Source organism: Ochotona princeps, chromosome 3 (assembly GCF_030435755.1).
Source record: "Ochotona princeps isolate mOchPri1 chromosome 3, mOchPri1.hap1, whole genome shotgun sequence".
NCBI classification, from domain to species: Eukaryota; Metazoa; Chordata; class Mammalia; order Lagomorpha; family Ochotonidae; genus Ochotona; species Ochotona princeps.
The window spans coordinates 114192390-114213649 of record NC_080834.1 but is presented as its reverse complement, the minus strand read 5'-3'; the positions used below and the strand labels follow the sequence as shown (position 1 = coordinate 114213649).

The following is a 21260-nucleotide window of genomic DNA, read 5'->3' as shown; positions in this document are numbered from 1 at the left end:
GACATGTGAAGCCATAATCCCATATAAGCTCCAGCTCAAGTTGCAGGTGCTCCTCTTCTGCCCCAGCACCTTGCCTGGATAAGCCGTGGAAGATGGCCCAAGTGCTGGGGCCTATCTATCACCTATGTGGGCTCCTGGCTTCAGCCTGGCCCAGTCCAGGCTGCCGTGATTATTTGGTAAAAACAAACCAGCTAATTAAAAGAATAAAAAAAAAACAGAAAAACAAAAAAACTGAGTTGAGTGGGTCTAAGGAAAGACTGAATGAAGAAATCATCAGGTGGTATTGCTTTTCTTTTTTTGGCATTTATTCTTTATACTGAAAGTCAGTCCTGACCTTGACATATAAAGTGTGTTCTAATATTTCCTGTCTCATTTACTGTTTTAAAATTTTGACTTCACATTGAGCTAAAGTCAAAACTTCTATTACAGTCTAATCATACATCATTTTCTTACAGTTTTTTTTTTTTTGCCTATTGCTGGAGAATCTTTCCTAATGCATTGAACAAATATTGATTTTGATTAATATTTCGTATAACTGAATAAAGGTTTGTTCTACTCCTAATTTCTGTTCATCACACAGAGAAATAGCATGATGAAGTTTCTAACCGTCTGCTAGTTGGGAACTGTTTGATTTCAGGAACAGCAACACAAGGAAGTGGAATTAGAGATCCAGGAATTGGAAAGGCAAGCCTATGTTCACGTCCTGACTTCTGAGTTTCTGGATGTGTGACCGAAACAATCCTCCAGCGGCCGTATCTCACCGTCATTACCGTTAAAGTGGGCTGGTTTACAAGTAAAGAAAGTGCACCTGTGAAACCATGTGACTCAGTGAGCAGAGTCCGAACAAGGATTGTATGACAAAGAGCTCTGCCAACTGTAAAGCCCTACTTAAATGCTAGTTAATGCCTTGCCTTTCATTTGTGCCCTACTCTCTGTCCAAACCCTTTGTTCTTAATCCTTTGCCATGGGGCTCACTCCTCTGTCCTGGTCCCTAAACCCCTGCTGAGTTTCTATGCTGTTGCCTCTAGACCTCACTTACCATGCTTTCCTTAGCTCGGTTCTTGGCTGTCACGTTGGATCCTGGGCTGGTTTTAAACAAGCTGAAATGTGTTTCTGCCTCGGGGGTTTGCTCTACCTATTCTCTGTTCTGATGGCTCTTTCTAACCTTGACTTTTCCCCTAAACCCTTTAAATTCTTGATCAAATATCACTTCCGTACTGAGGTCTTCCCTCATCATCCTATTTACAGTTTCAGCCCCTGTCTTCAAATAGTAAGTCTAGTCTTTCACACCAGCTTTATTTTGTCCTCATAGCCCTTGACACCATCTAACATACTATACTATTTACTGCTTGTATTTATTTCCTACTGCCACCTGATGTGTATTATACAAGGGCAACAATTATTTTCCCCCTATTTTGCTTACTCTTGTAGCAGCTGTAGAATCTGAGTCACATATAAAGTATTCAATAAATATCATTAGATAAGTATTATTTCAAGAGTGGATGAATTCCTTGCTCTTCATTCTGGGGACACAGAATTTCCTGCATAGCTGAACTCTGACTAGGTTATAGGATTAAAGTTCAAGCTGATATTTATACCAAATCTAGAAAAACTCCCCATGAGAAGCAAAGTCCTATGAATGCTCACTCTTTCCATAATGTCTCTATTTAAAACAATGTGATTTTTTTTTTCCCCACTGAGTTTCCTACCAAACCACACTTCTGTCTAACCAAGGTCAACTTCAAAGGGTCGCTGCTTCATTCCACGACCTCCCTCACCAACCAATCACTTCTTTGCTTGCCTGCTCAGTGTGTCTTCCTCGGGTGAACAGATAATTTGTACATTTTAATAATATTGACATTTCCATTTGCAAATGGCTCCACAGTACTTCTGAGACTCATACGAGATAGATTTTTCCATGTGATGCAATAGTTTGTATTTGTTCAATGTTTTTCATTCAAGGCTTTCCAAGCACTTCACAAATATTGGTCCTCAGACTGCCCAACCTCTATTCTTACATCTTTGTGACAAACAGTGTTCCCAGAATTTCTGAGTTAGGTTATGTGATGGCATCAGCTATGAGAAGGAATGCAGCAAGAAGATCATGCTATCTTGAGGACTGAGTTGTTTTTATCCTGGAGAATGTCATGGCCTGTAAGGCAAATCTCTGATGGACAGTCTGATGTACAGGGAATGCAAGCTGAATGAATCTAAAGACTAGTGGGTCCAATGTCCTTGGTCATGTGAAGAAGCCACACTGTATCCAGAACCTGAGGATTTGGGAGAAAGGTTACGGCAAGGGCCATGCAGCCCTCAGTTTCCTCAACTGCTAGACAGACAAGAGGCTTGCCTCCACGATCACCAAGTCTCTCACAGCCTCCAGAGTCATGTCACCAACAACTCCCAGGAGACACTAAAGAGGGAAAAAAACCTAGAAAGTCATCAAAGCAGTCAAAACTGGTATCACTGAGAACTGCTTCAATGCCAGAAAGAGACCTCAACAGAGAACTGGGCTCAATTCCAAACACAGGTTTTATTTATTTATTTTTTATTTTTTATTTTTCGAAGCCGGGAACCTGGAACCTCTTCCGGGTCTCCCACGTGGGTGCAGGGTCCCAAAGCCTTGGGCCGTCCTCGACTGCTTTCCCAGGCCACAAGCAGGGAGCTGGATGGGAAGTGGGGCAGTCCGGATTAGAACCGGCGCCCATATGGGATCCCGGGCCTTTTTTTTTTTTCTTTTCACATTCCAAACGAGCAGGAGTTACTTTATTTCGCGTGCCTGCAGTTTCCCACGCAGGGTGGCTTCCTGTCCGAGGACGGAGTGGGCCTGGCCATGGTCCACCCCAATCAGTCAATCTTCACAGCGGCATATATCTTGCGGACAAACATGTAGGTCGCATAGAAGCCAATGGTGCCCGTGAGCAGCCAGCAGGGAACCATGAGGGCCGTGTAGCCAAAGTACAGGAGAGAGGGGATGAACTCAACGATGTCCAGCTTGTTGACGAAGTAGAAGATGGCGTAGACCAGAATGTAGAATGCAGATCCCCCGGAGACCAGGAATTCCTCCACCACCAGCGGTAGTCCTCTGCACACAGCTGGAAGTACAGCATGACAATGCTGATCTGTGAGCAGGACACCACAAGAAGATGAAAACAAGGAACAGGAAGCCAAAAAGGTAGAACTGATTCTCCCAGATGGTACTGAAGACGAAGAAGAGTTCGATGAACATGGCACCAAAGGGCAGGATCCCGGCCAGGAGGATGCCCACAAATCGGTTCATGTACCACCGCTGTTCGGGGATCTGCCGGGGAATCTGGTTGGTGCGCACTGGGTTGTCATACGGCTGCTTGCGGAAGCCGAAGTAATAGCCCAAGCAGACCAGCGGCAGGGAGATGCCGAACCACATGTATAGCAAGGCCACCATGGTGGGGAAGGGTGGGAAGGGTGAGTGTCAGTGAATGAAAACTGACGAAGTAAAAACCACGGTGAGGGAGCTTCTGGCTAAACTGACCCTAAGGAGTCCTGATGAAGAGGCCAGGGTGCTGAGGAAGCATCTGGAGTGGAGGATGGAAGCTGAGGACTTACTCACTGGTCACATACCAAGGATTTGCAGATAGCTGGTATGGAAGGTTCTTGCTGACCTGACTTAGCAGGGATCATGCTATAGCTAGATTATATAAGGAACTACAGACAGGCTTAGGAGAAGGTTCTGAAGCCTATCAAAGGTTTGGTCAAGCAAAGGACCTTTGTCAATGGTCCATTTCCAGCTATTCAAAGATTTTTGAACATCAGTTTGTGTTAAAAACAAATGAACATCTTGTCACCAATATGAAATATTTTCTTCTCTGGCTTTCTTGTCACTGTCTTGGAAGCTAAATTGTAAACCTTCAAGTGACTTTGATTTGATCCTGTCATTTAAACTAGCTCTTCTACATCCCTGTGGAATCCAGGTTCTTTGGAAATACAGAGTGTTAGAGGGAGGGAAGGAGACAGAGAGCATCATTCTCTGTTTTCCCAGGCACACAAGCCAGAGGCTGGATTGGAAGCATAACAACTAGGTGTTGAACCTGCAATCTGGTGTCACAAGTGGCGACTTACTGTGGCCACGGTGCTGGCCACAGCCTTTGGGTCTACATGTCTAATAAGGTCTCAGGAGATGACCATGTTGTTGAGCCTTGGAGCAGTCTGTGCACTAATGGCCTATACCAGCCAGTCCAGGCCATTCCCCCATCCCGACCAATCTGTCGGCATGTAATTTCATATCCCTATGCAGTCCGACCTCTTCTCACTAGACGCTACCCTCCCAACACATACACCTTACCACTTCCCAATTTTGTTCAGATTGGATACCTAAAATAAATCTGAAAGCCAGACTGTGGGAATCCAGTGTATTTAAAAGGCAATCTATTGAGTGGCTAGAAGCATCTACCAAGAAATAAAATAGAATATTTTAGTGTATCACTGAAAACAAAGGGCAATCACTGTTTTGTATAGATATTAAGATATTTACAACTAGGCTATAACACAAAATACTCTACTTACTATGGGTAGAATAATAAAAAAACCGTCTCAGGGTTATACAGAGATCACCAGGCCTTGCACCATTCCAATTTAGCATGCAATCAGGGGTTCACCTCTCTAAACCACTTTGTGATCAGGCTAGTGAGTAAGCTGTTTGCAGCACATACCACAGAAGAACGTCTATTCAAAATCCCGACTTTCTCCACTTCTGATCCATTGCCTTGTCAACATACTCAGGAAGGGAGCAGAGCGTGACCCAAATGCTTGGGCCCCTGCCACACACGTGCAAATCCAGTTGGAGTTCCAAGTTTCTGATTGGAGCCTGTCCCAGCCCAGTTTGGGGGCCGTATAACCAGTAGATGCAAGAGCCCTGTCTCTCCCTTTCTCTCTATAAAGCTATCGTTCAAATTAAACAATATCTTAGGCTTTTTTTTTTTTTAAGCTTAGGCTGTTTCTCTTTTTGTTCCTAAACCAAGTCTAGATGGACTTTGAGGCCTTCTTCATTATGGCTTTACGGAGCTTCAGTCCCAATTGTCTCTCTCTCCTTTTCTACCAAGAATTGGCCCTGCGGCCAATGTAGGCTGATCCACCAGTGCCCTGCAGAGCTGTTGCACCTGCAACTCCACATGGGTTATTCCAATGGCTTGCCCTGCCCTCCTCCCATCACCTCCCGTTGAAATCACAGCTGTCACTCAAACTCACGTCAGATCTTATTTCCCCCATACTTTCTTCAAATATATTTCCCCCTCAGTATGATGTCTTATCCTCCAGCTCCCCTCCTACAAGAAGTCTTCCATCTTCCTGCTCAATTTTGTGAGCATTCTAACATGTTCATTTATTTTCACACCTGAATTGTAAATTTCAGTATCACTTGGAACCATCATTTGTACATTATTATTTGATACTCCTGCATATCTCATTTAAGCTCTGTGCTGCATTTAAAGAGTTGGAGATTATAATAATTAGGTCATTTTAAGAGTTAAATGAGTTAATTCATGTGTGGGTAGCTTAGCTCCTTGGCATATATCAAGCACTCAATAAATGGTATCAGTTTATTGTTAGTTTACCGGCATAGTTCCCACCACCTTGCTTGTTTGCTATGGATGCAAAGAAGATGCTCACGTGTGCATAAATTACCCTATAATTGATACGATGCCTCTAAAAGTTTCTATTTCTGTTGCAACTGCTGCCTGCTTCCTCCAATTCATTTGCTTCTGGGAAACTGCATCCTTTACTGCAATTTAAAGATTTAGAAGGAAGGCTCAAAATTATTCTGCAATCAAAGCATTCACAGCAATTGTAAAGCCCAAGTGATGCTCCCTGGTATGCCTGGAGAGCGGCTCAATTGCCAAAGTCATCAAGACGTGGAGCCTAGAGAGCAGGCGGTATGAGCCTGGGCCATCTCCTTTCCACTCACTGCTTGGGACCCCCTCCATCCTCGCCATGCCCTCAAACTGGCTGCCCTGTGGCAGACAACTTTGCCTTCCTGACATCTCCTCTTTCACGTTTTCTTTCTTTCTTTTTTTTATTGTTTATTTGTCTTCCCCAAACACAAGGATCTTCTTTTGTAATTTCAGAAATAAGTTTTTAAAAACATGAGGCCAGCATGGCAGCATAGCAAGTTAGACATCACCTATAATGCCAGCATCCCATATCCAAGTGTTGTTTCAAGTCCTAGATGCTGTTCCTCTGATCCACCTCCCTGCTTGTGTACCTGGAAAGGCAGCAGAAGATGGCCCATATACCCGGGGCCCTGCCACCCACGTGGGGGACTCAGATGGAGCTCCAGGATTTTGGCTTCTGTTTGGCCTAATCCTATCCTTTAGGCCATATGGAGAGCATATCAACAAATGGAAAGTCTGCTTCTCTCCCCGTCTCTCGGTAACTCTGCCTTTCAAATAAACATATCAATAGATCAATCTTTTAAAAAAGTGTTTACTTTAATTTGAAAAGTAGAGTCATGGAGAGGAGGAGAGAGAGAGATTATTTATATGCTGCTTCACTCCCCAGACAGCCCTGATGGCCAAAAATGAGCTGACCCAAGTTGCAAATAGGCAGCTTCTTCCTGGTCTCCCCTGCTGTGGACGCCGGGGGGGGGGCCCAAGCACTTGACCAATTCTGTTGCCTTCCCTGCCTTCCCAGTCTACAAGCAGTGAACTGGATGAGAAGTGGAGCAGCCGGGACATGAACTGGTGCCCATATAGGATGCCTGCATGCTACAAGTGAAGGATTATTCAGCTTTTTAAAGAAATAAATAAAGGTTTAAAAAAACCACAACAGAGGGAAGAAGAGGTAAATGCTGTGACTTTCATGGGAGGGGAAATACCAGGCATACCGTCCCCACCCCCCCACCCTGGTTGGGGACACCAGTGAAGAAGATGGGAGTGCTTAGCCCTCCAGCCACCATCATAACCATCATATCCACGGAGAAGGCTAAACAAGCTACTAAACAGCATTCACACTCAGCCTATTCCATGAAAACCCTGTTTCAAAGCTTTGCGTGAACGAAGTAAAATTCAAGCTGGCAGCTACAACAGAAATAGCAGGCAACTGCCATTTTACAGGGTTGTTTTTCTTTCTTTCTTTTTTTTTTTTTTCAACGGAAAGAAACAGCTCAGGCCAAGGTAATTAAGGCAACCTGGACTCTAAGCATCCGAGAGTGTCCTCACTGTCTGCAGTTAAACCCTCGAGAGGCATCAGGGCAACCCCTTCGATTGCAGTTTTATCTTGCTTCCACCTTTTGCTCTCTGACTGATGGCAGGGGAGGGATGCGTTCCTGGAGCTTAACACACTGCTGCATGCCCCACAACAGCGGTTACAGTTGCTCTTAACCACTCTTCTGTTTGGTTGCACTATTTATGCTGGCTCAACCTCCATGGGGTTCCTTGGAATTTTTCCCTTGTACAATCAAGCCAGGATCAAACCTCTTTGGATTACAGATGGTTCTGTTTCTGTCCATGGGAGTTTTATGGTATGGCCATGCCAAGTCTGGAATTTTCAGCTCAGCTACACGAGAAGTTTTGTTTGAGCTTTTGTGTGTGGCTGTGTGTATCTCCTCCCTCCCTCAGATTATCCAGATCCAGCATTTACAATCACATATGCCAGGAACATAAAGAGCTCAGTCTCTAAACAAAAAATACGCCAGGCGTGGAGCTACAAAAGCAACGTACCACAAAACCATATTGGCAGAAATGCTATTTTTTTCTCCTCAAATGTGTTGATTTTATACATACAGCCCTTTTTATTCCTTTGTGAAAAAAACAAGATTGTACTATTTTTACACTTGTCCACATCCTCTATCTTATTTTAAGCTCATCTCTTTCTGGTGTTGTCTCCCAACCTCAAAACATTCTTTAACCAAGAACAAACGATTTCTATAGATTGAGAATAAGCGATTTCAGTCTCAACGACCACAAACATCTTGGTTCCCCAGACTTGGTGTTGAATCAAAGCTGAGCCCACTTCGTTTTGCATTGTCTCTTGCTCATCCTGGCGACACCATCTCATCCTTTCCCTGCTCTCACCCTGCGTGTCTGGGTCTTCACAATGTAGCCTATTTAAACAGAAACTGTGTTTTGAAAAGCTGAACATCACCGCACCCAGAACAATGTCACAACAGGTGTTGAGTATAGTGGCAATCTTTATGACTTGAGAAACGGGATCCTGGCTTCTACCACACCAGCAGAGGGAGGTTACAGAATCTCAAAAGAAAACCAATAGAAAAAGTAATGCTGCCGCTGGGAGGCATTAACTCAGAGCAGGTTCCCTTCTGTTTCACCCCAATTGCAATTTTAGTCATTTGTGAGAAAGCTACAAAAAATAATTAATCAAAATAAAACATATGGCAAGGGTTATAAAGCCAAACTTGTATTGTGGTGCCACCTTACAGTAGCAGAGGTTATGATTGTGACGGCAAAGGGAGCATGGGGAATCAGACAAAGAGCCGCTGGGAATCATGACTTTCTGACACTAATGGCTTGCTGTCCTCATTGTCGTCACCGTTTCTTCCACTGATGAAGAAGAGATCAGAGCCATAAATCCATTTAGCCATTTGCCGTTCTTCTAGTTCATGATAAAGTTGTCAAGCTGAGACAAACAGAGCCCTTTCGAAGGTATTTTCTATCACCAATGTTATTTTTCCATTTTCTTTCCACAGGCCCTCACGGCAGGCGTGCTGCTACTGTTGGCTTACAAAGAATGGACCCAGAGATCCCTGGTAAGTATGTAGATGACAAAGAGGGTAGCAGAGTGGGAGTGAAGGTCAAGAAACCACCAGGATGGAAGATAAAAAACATGATTTCCAATTACAGTAATATTCAATCTCATAGACACCTTACTATTATGGATTTCATTAAGCAATCATATTTAAATCAGTAATTTGTTTCTGATTCCTCCTCTAAACATTTCCTACACATTGTAGTGATTCCTATACTTGAGGAAGACAACACCAGTGTTAGTTTTCTGAATTTTATTTTGAATCAATGGACTTACAGATGTCTGTGATTTTAATAATGTACTCTGAAGTCTCAGCTTTTCACTTCCTGGTCTCCTTCCAATTTTTCCTGCTACTCTTACCTCTGAAAGAGAATGAAAAATTTATCATAGCTTGTGTTTTATAATGTAGTGCCAGGCAATGTCATGATACAGAATGGCTGCCTTATCTGTTGATCAGTTCCATTCTCATGGCCAAGGCAGTACTCAGAATTGAGTGCATGTGGAAATCAACTGAAGATCGAGTTCAAATGCAGACTGATTCAGCTGATCGGGATAGAGCCCAAGAGTGTGTGTTTCTGGCAGGCTCCCACTGGAATTCGGTGTTAGTAGACCATGGAACGCATCCAGGGTAGCAAGGTCGTAGAGTAGGCATTCTATTTATTCATCTTTATTTTGCCAATCCACACCGATTCTGTTATATATGATAGAAGATGTATAAATAAATGGCTGTTGACGTGAATTTATTTCGTTATCAGTTGGCTGATAACGTCACTCTCCCATACATTAGCGGTGAGAATTCAGGGCTGAAAAGGAAAGCTATGACCCCTTTCTCCTGCCTTTCTCAGCAGGAGGGATTAATCCCTTGGAATCTCATCACATTGCTAAGAAGCTTTTTTTGAAATAGCTAATCTCCCAAATCAGCATTTGTTTTTGTTTTATTTTCAGTGGGAGGCTAGCTTCACCTTTGTGACTCTGAACATTATGGGATGTCCACTTCATTTTGCAATTGCCTTCGAATCAGCTCTTCTTGGACCCTATTGCTTCTACTCATTTTCAGGGACTGCAGGGACCAATTATCTTGGTTATGCAGTTGCCTTCCCTTTTCCTTATGCAAAATTCCCATCCATTTGTGTGGACCCACCACACTATGAAGAGTACCACTTGATACTTCAAGCTGTTGACCTGTGTTTGAGCGTTTTCCTACTCTGTGTATCCCTAACAGTGTTTATAAAGCTTTCCATGAGATTTATCCAGAATGGACGTGTAGATGTAAGTTTCAACAAAGGAGGAGCCCATTCTTGTTCCACTTGAATGTTAAAAATGCAAAATCTGGTATAGAACCACTAATCTCCCTCATTTTCTCTCTTCTTTATCACTGTATCATACATGACCATGTTATTCAGTGCCTGGCACATAATAGGTATTCAATGGCTCCTTTTGAATAAATAATTGAAAATACATTAATGCGGGGCCCTGTGGCGTGGCCTAGCGGCTAAAGTCCTCGCCTTGAAAGCCCCGGGATCCCATATGGGCACCGGTTCTAATCCCGGCAGCTCCACTTCCCATTCAGCTCTCTGCTTGTGGCCTGGGAAAGCAGTTGAGGATGGCCTGATGCTTTGGGACATTGCACCCACGTGGGAGACCCAGAAGAGGTTCCTGGTTCCTGGCTTCGGATCGGCACGCTCGGCCCGTTGCGGCTCACTTGGGGAGTGAAACATCGGATGGAAGATCTTCCTCTCTGTCTCTCCCTCTCTCTGTATATCCAGCTTTCCAATAATAATAAAAATAAATAAAATAAATACATTAATGTGACAACTAAAGCTATGTGTACAGATAGCACCAGTCAGTTTTTATCCTGACCCACAATCTTAAATATTTACTCATAAGAGCAAGACAATGATGTCAACTTTCATGACTTCTTTTCAGTTTAGTGCCAGAAGTGGCAGCCAGAGCAACAAGGCAAGAGAAAGAATTAGAAGGAATCAAATAATGGAAGACGTTTACTCAGTTCTGTAATAGATGACATTATCTTACCTGGAGGAAATCATAAAGATTCCACCAAAATCCTGTTAGAACTAATAACAAATTGATTCAAGTTACAGGATACAACATCAGCACACAAAATTCAGTTTCACTTTAGCGGTCTGAAAAATAAATTAAGATAATCATTTCATTTAGAAAATCATAAAAGTAAAAGACACTGAAGAGTAAATTTAGCCGCGATGAAGTATATATGTCCTGAAAGCTATGGAATATTGATTCAAAAAAAGATATTGAAAACACAAATGAATGCAAACATATCTCAGGTCTTTATTTATGGGAAGTATTAACATTGGAGCTGAGACATAAAAAATTAATTTGAAATGTGTTAGACCTAGGAACTGAGCCCAGCATGATAGCATAGTGGTTAAAGTCCTCACCTTAAACACGCCAGGATCCCATATAGTCACCGGTTCTAATACTGGCGGCCTCGCTTCCCATCCAGTTCCCTGCTTGGGGCCTGGTAAAGCTGTCGAGGATGGCCCAAAGCTTTGGGACCCTGTACCCAAGTAGGAGACCCAGAAGAGCTCCAGGCTTCGGATTGGCTCAGCTCCAGCCATTGCGGCCGCTTGGGGAGCGAACCACCGGAAGGAAGATCTTCCTCTCTGTTTCTCATCCTCCTCCTCTCTGTACATCTGCCTTTCCAATAAAAATAAATAAATCTTAAAAAACAAAACAGAACAAAAAAGACTTAGGAACTGAAACTCTTAAGTACTTGGAGTAAAGACAGGGTAAAAGCTCTTCATTGATCTTAATGATCATTTCTTGAGTATAACACTAAAATTATGGACAACAAAAGCAAAATGCAAAAATGCAAAAAGAACCGGTTTGCCACACAATAAAGGAAACTATGACAGAAGCGACAGTGTTGTCTATGGAGTGGGAAAACACACCTGTGAATAATGTAACCAATAAGGAGTTAGCATTCCCAAGATACCTAAGAACTCACATCACTCAATCACAAACGCACTAATAAACCAACTTGAAAATGGATAAAGGACCTGGATAGAAGACAAATAACCTATCATGTTCAATATCATTCACTGATTATCAAGCAAATGCAAATCAAGGTCTATGGGAATAGCTGTTATCAAACAGACTGAAAAATGGCGAACGGTGAGAATGTGGAGAGAAGAGAATTCTGATTAGTGGGATTACAAATCAGCACAGCCATTACAGGAAGCACTAGGAGTGCTCCTAAAACTAAATTGAAAGATAAGCACTAGATGATCTAGCAACCCCACTTCTGATTGTATATCCAAAGGAAACAGAAGTGTGTCTTGAAAAGGTATCCACAGGTTCACATTTATTACAACACTGTTCATAACAGCCAAGACACGGAAACAGCCCAAGTGTCACTCAACAGAGGAGCAGATTAGAAAAAATGGTATTTAGAAACACAATGAAGTATTACTCAGCCTTTGGAAAGGAGGAAATCATGTCATCTGCAACCATTTGCATAAGCCAGGAAGACATTATCCTAAGTGAACTAAGACAAAGACAAATAGTCCATGATCTCATTTACATGTGAACTGTAAAAACATCAAGGGCCCTGTGGCCTAGCGGCTAAAGTCCTCGCCTTGAAAGCCCCGGGATCCCATATGGGTGCCGGTTCTAATCCCAGCAGCTCCACTTCCCATCCAGCTCCCTGCTTGTGGCCTGGGAAAGCAGTCGAGACAGTCCAATGCCTTGGGATACTGCGCCTGTGTGGGGGACCTGGAATGAATTCCTGGCTCCTGGCTCCGGATCAGCACAGCACCAGCCATTGCACTCACTTGGGAAATAAATCATTGGACAGATCTTCCTCTCTATATCTCCTCCTCTGTGTATATCTGGCTTTGTAATAACAATAAATAAATCTTTTTTTAAAAAGAGAGAGATCCTACTGAGTACACTAGCATTCACTAATATGTGTCATCTGTTATTTAGTGAGAGAGTATTGTGTATGGGTGCTTACATTATGGCCACCTAATCTCATCTTTGCTCCTAGCACTCAAATGAGATTCCCTAAACAAAGCTGAAGAGTGCAGTTCTTTCTTTGACACAGCTGAAGTTCATTCACTATCTGTTACATTTTGGCTATCAATAAAAAATATTGTAAATCAAAAAAAAAAAAAAACCCATCAAACTCATCAAAGAGTAGAATAGTTGTTGCCAGGGGCTGGATTTGAGAATAGTGAGAAGATACTGGTAAGGGAATAAACTTTCTGTTTTAGTATGAGTAATTTCTGGAGATCGAGGTACCGTATGATGCCCGTAGTTAAAAACATTATATTGTATACTTGAAATCTGTTAAGAGTAACCCTAAACATCTTGCTACATGCACGTGCACACACAAAATAATGCGCTAACTTGATTATGATAAGAACTTCAAATCAGCACAATACACATCTTAAATCATACAATATTATTTGGTAATAATACCTCAATGAAATTGGAAAAGTGAAATATGTTAAGAAACATATGACTTTTATTGGTTAATGAATGTGAATGCTTTAATTCAGTTCTGCATTTAAGAGGTCATAAGAATACAGTATTTCCTGGGAAAACATACCAATTAGTGTTGAATTTTAAATCTAAAATATGTGTACGACTTGGTAATCTTATAAGTTTACATTGTTACAGTGGATGATTTGCTCTATTTTATCGAGTTTAATTTTACACAATAAAAACTATTAAAACAGACAAATATTCAAGTTTTTCTTTTTGCTAGAAATTTCCTATGGAAACATCCCTAGCAGTTCTAACTGTAATATAAATACTTTCATTTCTATCTCATGAATTCTGAATTGTATTCATTCTGTGTGACTAAAATAAAGTAAAAGAAACTTTCCTAATGTTTTTCTCCCTGCCTCAAAAGACAGATGCTCAAGTACCTCAATCTCTAGTTAAGCTTTCTGGAATTTTCCAGGAGGGAGAGTAACACTAATGACAAGATGTGATTGTGTGCTCACCACCTGTTACTATAGTCCTTCATTTTATGGACAATATACTGAAGCTAAAAATCAATGTAACTTTCCCAAGGTCACACAGTTAGTAAAGAGTAGGGCCAGATCGCCAACTCGGAACTGTTTCTGCTAAATGGGTGTTCATCCTGGCCCTCCTCATCAGCTCCCTCCATGCTGATTGGTTAGCACGGTGGGGGGCGGGGCAGGGACGATGAAGACATGGGGTCTAGAAGAAGACTGCACAGTGATCTTGGGTTCCAAATGCATGTGGGTGATGCTGATAGTGATCCTCTGTGGTTAAACAGCCTCCTCTGGAGAGAGCTGCTTCCCCTGCAAACGCTCATCGGGCTTTATGATTCAGATTAGCATCATATTAGGATCAAGTGAATTAGGGTAACGTCAGCCAATTTTTTCCAAGTTGATCCTATCGCGCCAACCAGCAGAGCTGAAATTCAATCAGTTGGCACCCTGATGCCTTTTGTGGTCAGCCTTGTCCTCTTCAACTTTACATAAGTTTACAAAGGAAATCCTGTCCATTCAGAGGACCCAGGTCTAATTTTGCAAGGTTCGCCAGGAGTTGAGACAAGCAAACCAAAATGTTCCCTCCCACCCCACTGGACTTTGAGGGCATCTGGGAGTCTGGTATTTGAGATTTCTCCCTCATGGTGAACATCCTGTACTTTCTAAAGCCCTTTGTTGAAAGGAATGCTTGTTTGTAATGAATATGCTACCTTCCCATCTAGATTCTTGCCTCCCACGGAGGTAGAAACACTATGGGGAGACTAGCATCACTTGGAAATAGGAACGGAATTCATTGAAGAGTCAGGGAGTAAGCACACATTCATACACAAATGTGGATCGTCCCACACTGAGAAACACCTGTCAGGAGTGGACCAAAGTGTTACCTGCAAGCAAGGGAGAAAGAAAAATTCAAAATGGTACTTCCAAGTGAATTTGGGAGAGCATCATTCTAAACCAGTCCGCAGCAGAAAAAGAGCAAATGAGAGTGGTACACCATGAGCAGAAAGCTCTTGACAGGATTCCACATGTTTTTAGTTACAGATGATGGTAGTCCAACCATCTATATAACTAAGGTGGTGGTCTATGCCTGCACCCTGGTCCTGGAAGCCATAGGTGTGTCTGGGGAAGGTGTGTATATCCAACCAGGCATTAAAAAAGCAGTGTTCTGTCTCAGGGGATAACTTCCAGTTGATATGAACTAACTAGCCATACTATATCAGCGGCAGTGCTGGTGGTCACAACCTGTCAATGTGGTGGTTCATCAGACAACTGGCTAGCCCCGTAGGCATGGCCCTCGGAATAGCCAAGTTTTACCTGAATCGGAAGGTAGGAATGGGGTCGGGGGACAGGATAAGGGTCCCCTGCTCAGGAGGCTCAATGCAACGATCACACAAAAGGTTCATGTGAAAATGGAATGAAAAGATAACTTCCTTTTCCTGCCGAGAAAATTCCAATTCATGTGTAGATTGTCATCACAGCATTTCTCATGCGCTTTTGGAAGACTCCTTATATATGCAGAACTCAATGAGTCAATCCATGGTGCCATGGTGGAAAAAGGGAGAGAGAACATGAGTTGAAAACACAGGCAAACTAGGCCATATACAAAGTCCTCTGACTGTGAGAGCTGCCCTTGTACGTATTGTCTGGAAAGACCTGCTTGGTATGTAACTTCCCAGCCCCATTTCCCAGAGTAGAGCTGTAGAGATCAGTAACCCAGGGTTCTTGTTAAACCAGCCTTCTGAATCCCACCTGAGCCCTACTGTGACAGACACTCTGGGGCTGCAGGTGGAGAACATGCATTTTTAACACCATGTCCCCAGAAAATTGTCATTACCCCAGAAGTGTAAGAATCAGATCGATGCTTGCATATTTGTTTGTTTTATACTCTCTTTCTGGGAGCAGATGCAGTAGCATTGTGAATCAAGTTGCTACTTAGGGCACCCATATTCCATATCAGAGTGCCAGCTCAAGTCCCAGCTACTCCACTTCCAATCCAGTTTCTTGCTAATGCCTATGAGAGGCAGCAGATAATGTGGTCCAAGTACTTGCGTTCCTGCCACCCATGAGAGAGACCTGGATGCAGTTCCTGGCTCCTCGATCCCAGCAGATGGGAGATCTCACTCAGTCTCCCTTCCCATCTCTCTGTTATTCTGCTTTGCAAACCAATAAAAAATATTTTTAAAAATCAAGAATATGATGGAAATTTTCTTCCTAGCGCTACCTTGTCTGCAAATAGCATTTCCATAAGGTCTCAGTTTCCCCAACAGCATAAAATGCAGCACTGATTTGAGTAACTGTTCTGGATAAACTTAGTAAGCGGTATTTCCTTGATGAATGACTGGACACCGCTTAATTCATCATGGCGGCAGGTCAGGTTTCATTAGGGAGGATGAGTGGCTGACATAATGGGACATGATGGACTGTGTTGATCAATATGTGGCTGTTGCCCGCAAACCTGGGCAAACCATTGCTATCATGGATGGGGCTGTATAGGAAGTGTATTATTTATCAGTCTCAGCAAATGCACAGCTCTCTTAAAAGGAAAAGTTGATCAATTGTCCAGATATAGAATTTGTTCTAATGATTCCACACTTAATGAACCTGTGCAGTTATGTCATTAGACTTGCTGCATGCTGAAAATGACAAGCAGTTTTAGATTTTTATAGAAGTGACAAGTATTTCGATCTAGGCTACTATTTCACACCTCTCCTTTTTCTTGTAAACAAAAACACTAACAGTACTTTGAAAGCTACACTTTTAAGTGTCACACTGAAAATTCACGTTATTTTGTGAAGATATACTACATATCAAGGAAATACAAGAATTGTAAAGATTTGCTTTTGAGAAGATGCTGTTTGAAGAAAGATGTGGAGAGATCATAGATTTTCTCCTTATATAACAATCCATACACCAGTGAAGGAAAATATTGCAAGTTTTTTTTTCTTAGAAGTTCAAAAGCATTTTCAGAAATGAATTAAGCTCTCTTTAAGCAATCACCACATGCATTGTCTCTTAGAATTGAAGCCTTCTTGTTAAAGGTCAAACAGTGCAAGGTGTGTGAATGTTTTGTCAATTGGTACCCAAATAAACCACACTGAGAAATGTCTGTAAGAGGTAGGAAGGGTTTGATAGTTTGAGTTCTGGCTGGAGGCAGGTGGAGAAGGAGACTGGTGGAAGGGAAGGGGACTAGGGACACCACCTGCTTAGAAGATGCAGAAGTGACCCTGTGGGGGACTAGGGACACCACCTGCTTAGAAGATGCAGAAGTGACCCTGTGAGTATTACAGAATCTGGCACAGGAAGCACACAGGCATAACACAGAATTTAAGCCAAGCAACAAAAACACAAAATGATCCTATCAGGCATTGTCTGCATTCCTGGTCCAGTAAGTGATAAAGCGATAGCAAAGGGGGAAAGTGGGACACCAGTCACAGCACAGCTGTCCCCTGCAGCTACACCGCCCCTCCCCTGAGAACTGGAATGACTCCGTGTTTTCCTTTCATTATTCGTTGTTGTGTGTTGTGGTTTTTTTTTTTTTTAATGAAAAGAGGAAGGAAAATATTTTCTTCTTGTTATTTGATACAGTGTTTTTACTTTTTCCAATGAGCTGAAAGAGGTCTGCTTCATATAAAAGATATAGGTAAACCCTTCAAATGTAATTCACAAACATAGTAGGGCAGAACACTTGTCGGCGTGTGACCTTCTTCCTTTCAACAGGAGATAAATACCAGCAATACACAGGCCCCAAACCTTTCAGCAGAAGTACTTGGAACTAAGTCTTCCTCAACATCTGTCGTAAAGGTCTGAGGCCTCTGATGGGGCTACAGTAAGAACTTCCTTGTGCTTCTAGAACCCAATTCTCCTTGGATAGTTCCAAGTAGAACTCATGCAGACCCACTGCACAATAAAAATCCAATGTATTTCTGCTTTAAAAAGGAATTACGTGTTCTCCACCAAGGAGTCAGCAGAGATCAGCGTGTAGGATACAGTCCCAGAGCTGGCTTTCCCAGTGCTGCTGTCTTGGTCTTTTCCTTAGTAATAGAAGTGACATTGTTGAGGGTGATAGAAGGATCGCCGTAGGTGTTATTTATCGGACACTCGGGATGTGTCAGGTGTTTTACTGCTCACAGGACTCTGAAGCTTGTTAGGCCCATTTCACAGATGAGAACGTGGACCCAGCTCTGGAGTCTGGAAGCAGGTTCTAGCTGTCGAGCTACATCACCTCGCCTCGATGCTGGGTCAGCAGTTCTGCCCACTCCTAGAGACCTTGCCTGGCCGGCCCGTCTCTTGGACAATTTTTCCTCTGCTTCTCACAGATGAAAATTAACTCGATATCCTAGAAGTGGAAATTATTTTCTCAGAATATTTTCGTGTCATTTAATCAGTGGAACCACAGGAAGGGTGACAAAATTTGAGAGGAAAGGAGGCTAAAGTGTTTGCTGTAATGTGTTCAGGTAGGTGTAGCATTTGGTCAAGAGGGAGCAGCCGCTGGAGAGGCGCTGGTACAGGGAGATTCCTTCCGGTCACATTCATTATATTATACATGAAATGACTGTGAACATCAACCAATTTTCCTCATGACATATAGTCAATTTCCCCTTTCAGGGTAAAATATCTTAGATTATTTTCCTTGCTTTTTAATTACAATCCGTAATGTTATTAATGAATACATTTGGCAGATATTAATTAGCTTCTATTTAAAACAAATAAGAAATACATTTAAAACGAAAGAGAAACCTTTGTTTCCTAAAAGGAGAGCAACCTGTTTAAGAACTTCGTCCATTCTTTCTCACCAGGATTAGAATGCCAAGAAAGTTGTGCTTGTTCTTACTGAATGATTATAATCGTGTGAATACAACACCACTTGGGACATAACAACTTCGCCTGGTACTTCGAATTTTATTAATGCAAGAGGACAATACCTAACTTCTATTCCTGGATGAATGACTTCAGTCCCTCTAGGAAAGAGGGGAAAGAAGCAGAGGAAGTCATTGTGGTAAAGACAACGGGAGGTGTTGAGGCCAGTGACAAAATGACACTTCCTCTCCCAGACTGGCCAGAGACACCAGCAGCGATTGTACGCGCAGGCTTCAGACCACCCTTACACACACCGGCCATGACCCTGAGCCCGGTCATGACCACAGGCACCGGCCAGCCCCCTCCAACAACCGGTGAAACTGTCCATTTGTGATTTTGAAATGAAAATCCATTCCAGTTCTGGAATTAGCATTCATCAGCGGTGTGAAAAGCAACAACAGTCTCCTTACCCTTCCCAAGCCACAAACACATGCCCCTGGGACACACCACGTTGCTACGTCAGCTCATAGACGTGATGACATGATATATCTTGGGACTATTGCTTAGGCGAGACAGTGTAAGATTTGGTCTCAGATTTCATATGACTAACCACGTTAGAGTAGCACCTTTCTTTGCCCAATATTCAGTCTGTTGTATCGACTCCGTTACTTGGTATCTTTTAAAAAGACTTTGCTGGCCAACACTGAGCACCTAGATCCTTATTGCCAAGAGGGCTTATTTAAAAGTGGGATGTCCTAAGTGTAAAACGCACAATGTCAAAGGCATCTGTGCTGTAATGCTTTCAGGTTTAGTCTTTTTTCTGGTTTCTTTGTTTTCTTACTATTGAAGTAATAGCTCTGAACTTAGGAAAGCTGAATTTTGTTTATTTAAGTCAAACAAAATGGTGCTGAGTTAGAGCTCATATGAGTGTGTCCTTGCAGTGTACGTGGGAGGCGCTGTCTCACCCTTCGTAAGAACCCTCAAAGTGAGGGCACCCATCCCTTTGAAGCACGTGGGAGCCTAAGGAGCTTGGCCACAGCATGTCATGGTTGAGGACTCAGCCTGGTTCAGATTAATCCCTGAGTCCAGAGTGTTTCACCCCTGACAGAAGCCCTTCCGGATTTCTTCTGATGTTTTAAACAACAACAATAACTAAACTTATCTATTTATTTATGCTCTTTACTTATTTACTTACTTAATTACCTATTTAAAAAGCAGCTATGGGGCCCGGCACACTAGCCTAGCAGTTAAAGTCCTCGCCTTGCATGCGCCAGGATCCCATATGGCCACTGGTTCTAATCCCAACAGTCCCACTTCCCATCCAGCTCTCTGTGTCCTGGGAAAGCAGTCGAGGACGGCCCAAAGCCTTGGGACCCTGCACCGGCGTGGGAGACCCAGAAGAAGCTCCTGGCTCCTGGTTCTGGATTGGCTCAGTTCCGGCCATTGCAGCCGCTTGGGGAGTGAGTGAATCAACGGATGGAAGATCTTCCTCTTTGTCTCTCCTCCTTTTTGTATATCTGACTTTTCAATAAAAGTAAGTAAACCTTAAAAAAAAAGACTTTCCATTATGTTATTGAATAGATAAGGGACTTATAACTCTATTCCTTTTACAAATACAAATGAGTTTCGGCTGTTTTCCTCCCTTCCATCGTATCGTTAACCTCATGTTATAGCTATAAGGAGAGAGAAATTGTAGGGATTAAAAGAATTACAAGGTGTTGGACTATAATTAGTGCCTCTTTGACAACAGGCATGTCCTTGATTTCACTGAAATTTGATTGTTCCCTTGTGAAAGTCGAGGATTATGAACTCAAAGCCCTGAATGGAATATTCGTAAGTTATACTTGATCTTGAACATATAGAGAGCATATCTTATATGACAGATATCTTGCTAAAAGCTAGACAAAGCAAGATGAGCAGGATACTTTCCTGCCCTCTAGGGATGAACTAAGAGCAAATGCAAATGACACCTCGACCAAAAAAAGCAAGAGGACTGAGGAGAGGTTGCAGTACCTGTTTTGGTGGTACCAGTGGGCATGGAAAGGACACGATCTATTTGAAAGCTGTTTAGAAGGCAGGATCAAGAGGACTTAGTAACTGCTTGTGGGACATGGTAGAAGCCCTCAAAGATGCCTCCAAAACGTTTCTGGCCCACGAGAAACATAAAGTGGGTTTAACATGTGAGTCACACTGCTGTCACATGGGGCATGCTCAGTCTTTTAGTTCAGCATTAATGTTTAAAAACCACTGTGATCATTCAATAGGCATCCATGGCTTAAGTTGGTCCTTTATCCAAAACACATGATGCCTTGCTTTGAGTTCATTTTCAATCAACTACTGAAGAAATGGACCATAAAACATTTCTAATCTAGGCCTATCTGCCCAGCCACTTACAGCTGCTTTTCCTTTGTGGAGTCACTCTGGGAAAGATCACCTGTGAGTGATGTGTTGCAAGGCAAGTCCAGCAGATCTATCCCAATCCACATCTTCCTTGACCTCTGCATGGCCTGCGAAGCTGCTGACAGCTTTTCAATGTGATCCCTTCCCCTTACTTCCTCCCTCGCATCATCCTCTTTGTCTCTGTTACCTTCTGCGTGACTTTTCCTTCTCTGCTTGTTTTCAGGGGCCCTTTATTTTGCTCACCTCCCATAAGCTGTTGGCCTCCCTGGCTTCCTTCGGACGCTCCCTTGCTCTGCTATTGCCTAGTCTTCTCTCTTG

At 42.7% G+C, this 21260-nt stretch overlaps 1 protein-coding gene and 1 pseudogene across 2 annotated transcripts in view; one reads left to right on the top strand and one right to left on the bottom strand.

Annotated features, from left to right (window-relative positions):
- TMEM212 (transmembrane protein 212) overlaps positions 1-21260 on the top strand; it is a 131125-nt gene that overhangs the window by 1520 nt on the left and 108345 nt on the right. The window contains exons 2-3 of the mRNA XM_058661353.1: positions 8678-8737; positions 9682-10005. Coding sequence (XP_058517336.1) covers positions 8678-8737; positions 9682-10005 — 384 coding nt within the window. The remainder of the gene's footprint in view (positions 1-8677; positions 8738-9681; positions 10006-21260) is intronic.
- On the bottom strand, positions 2751-3439 carry LOC131479773 (transmembrane 9 superfamily member 4-like; annotated as a pseudogene). The gene has a single exon (XR_009245091.1). The product of XR_009245091.1 is annotated as a transmembrane 9 superfamily member 4-like (transcript).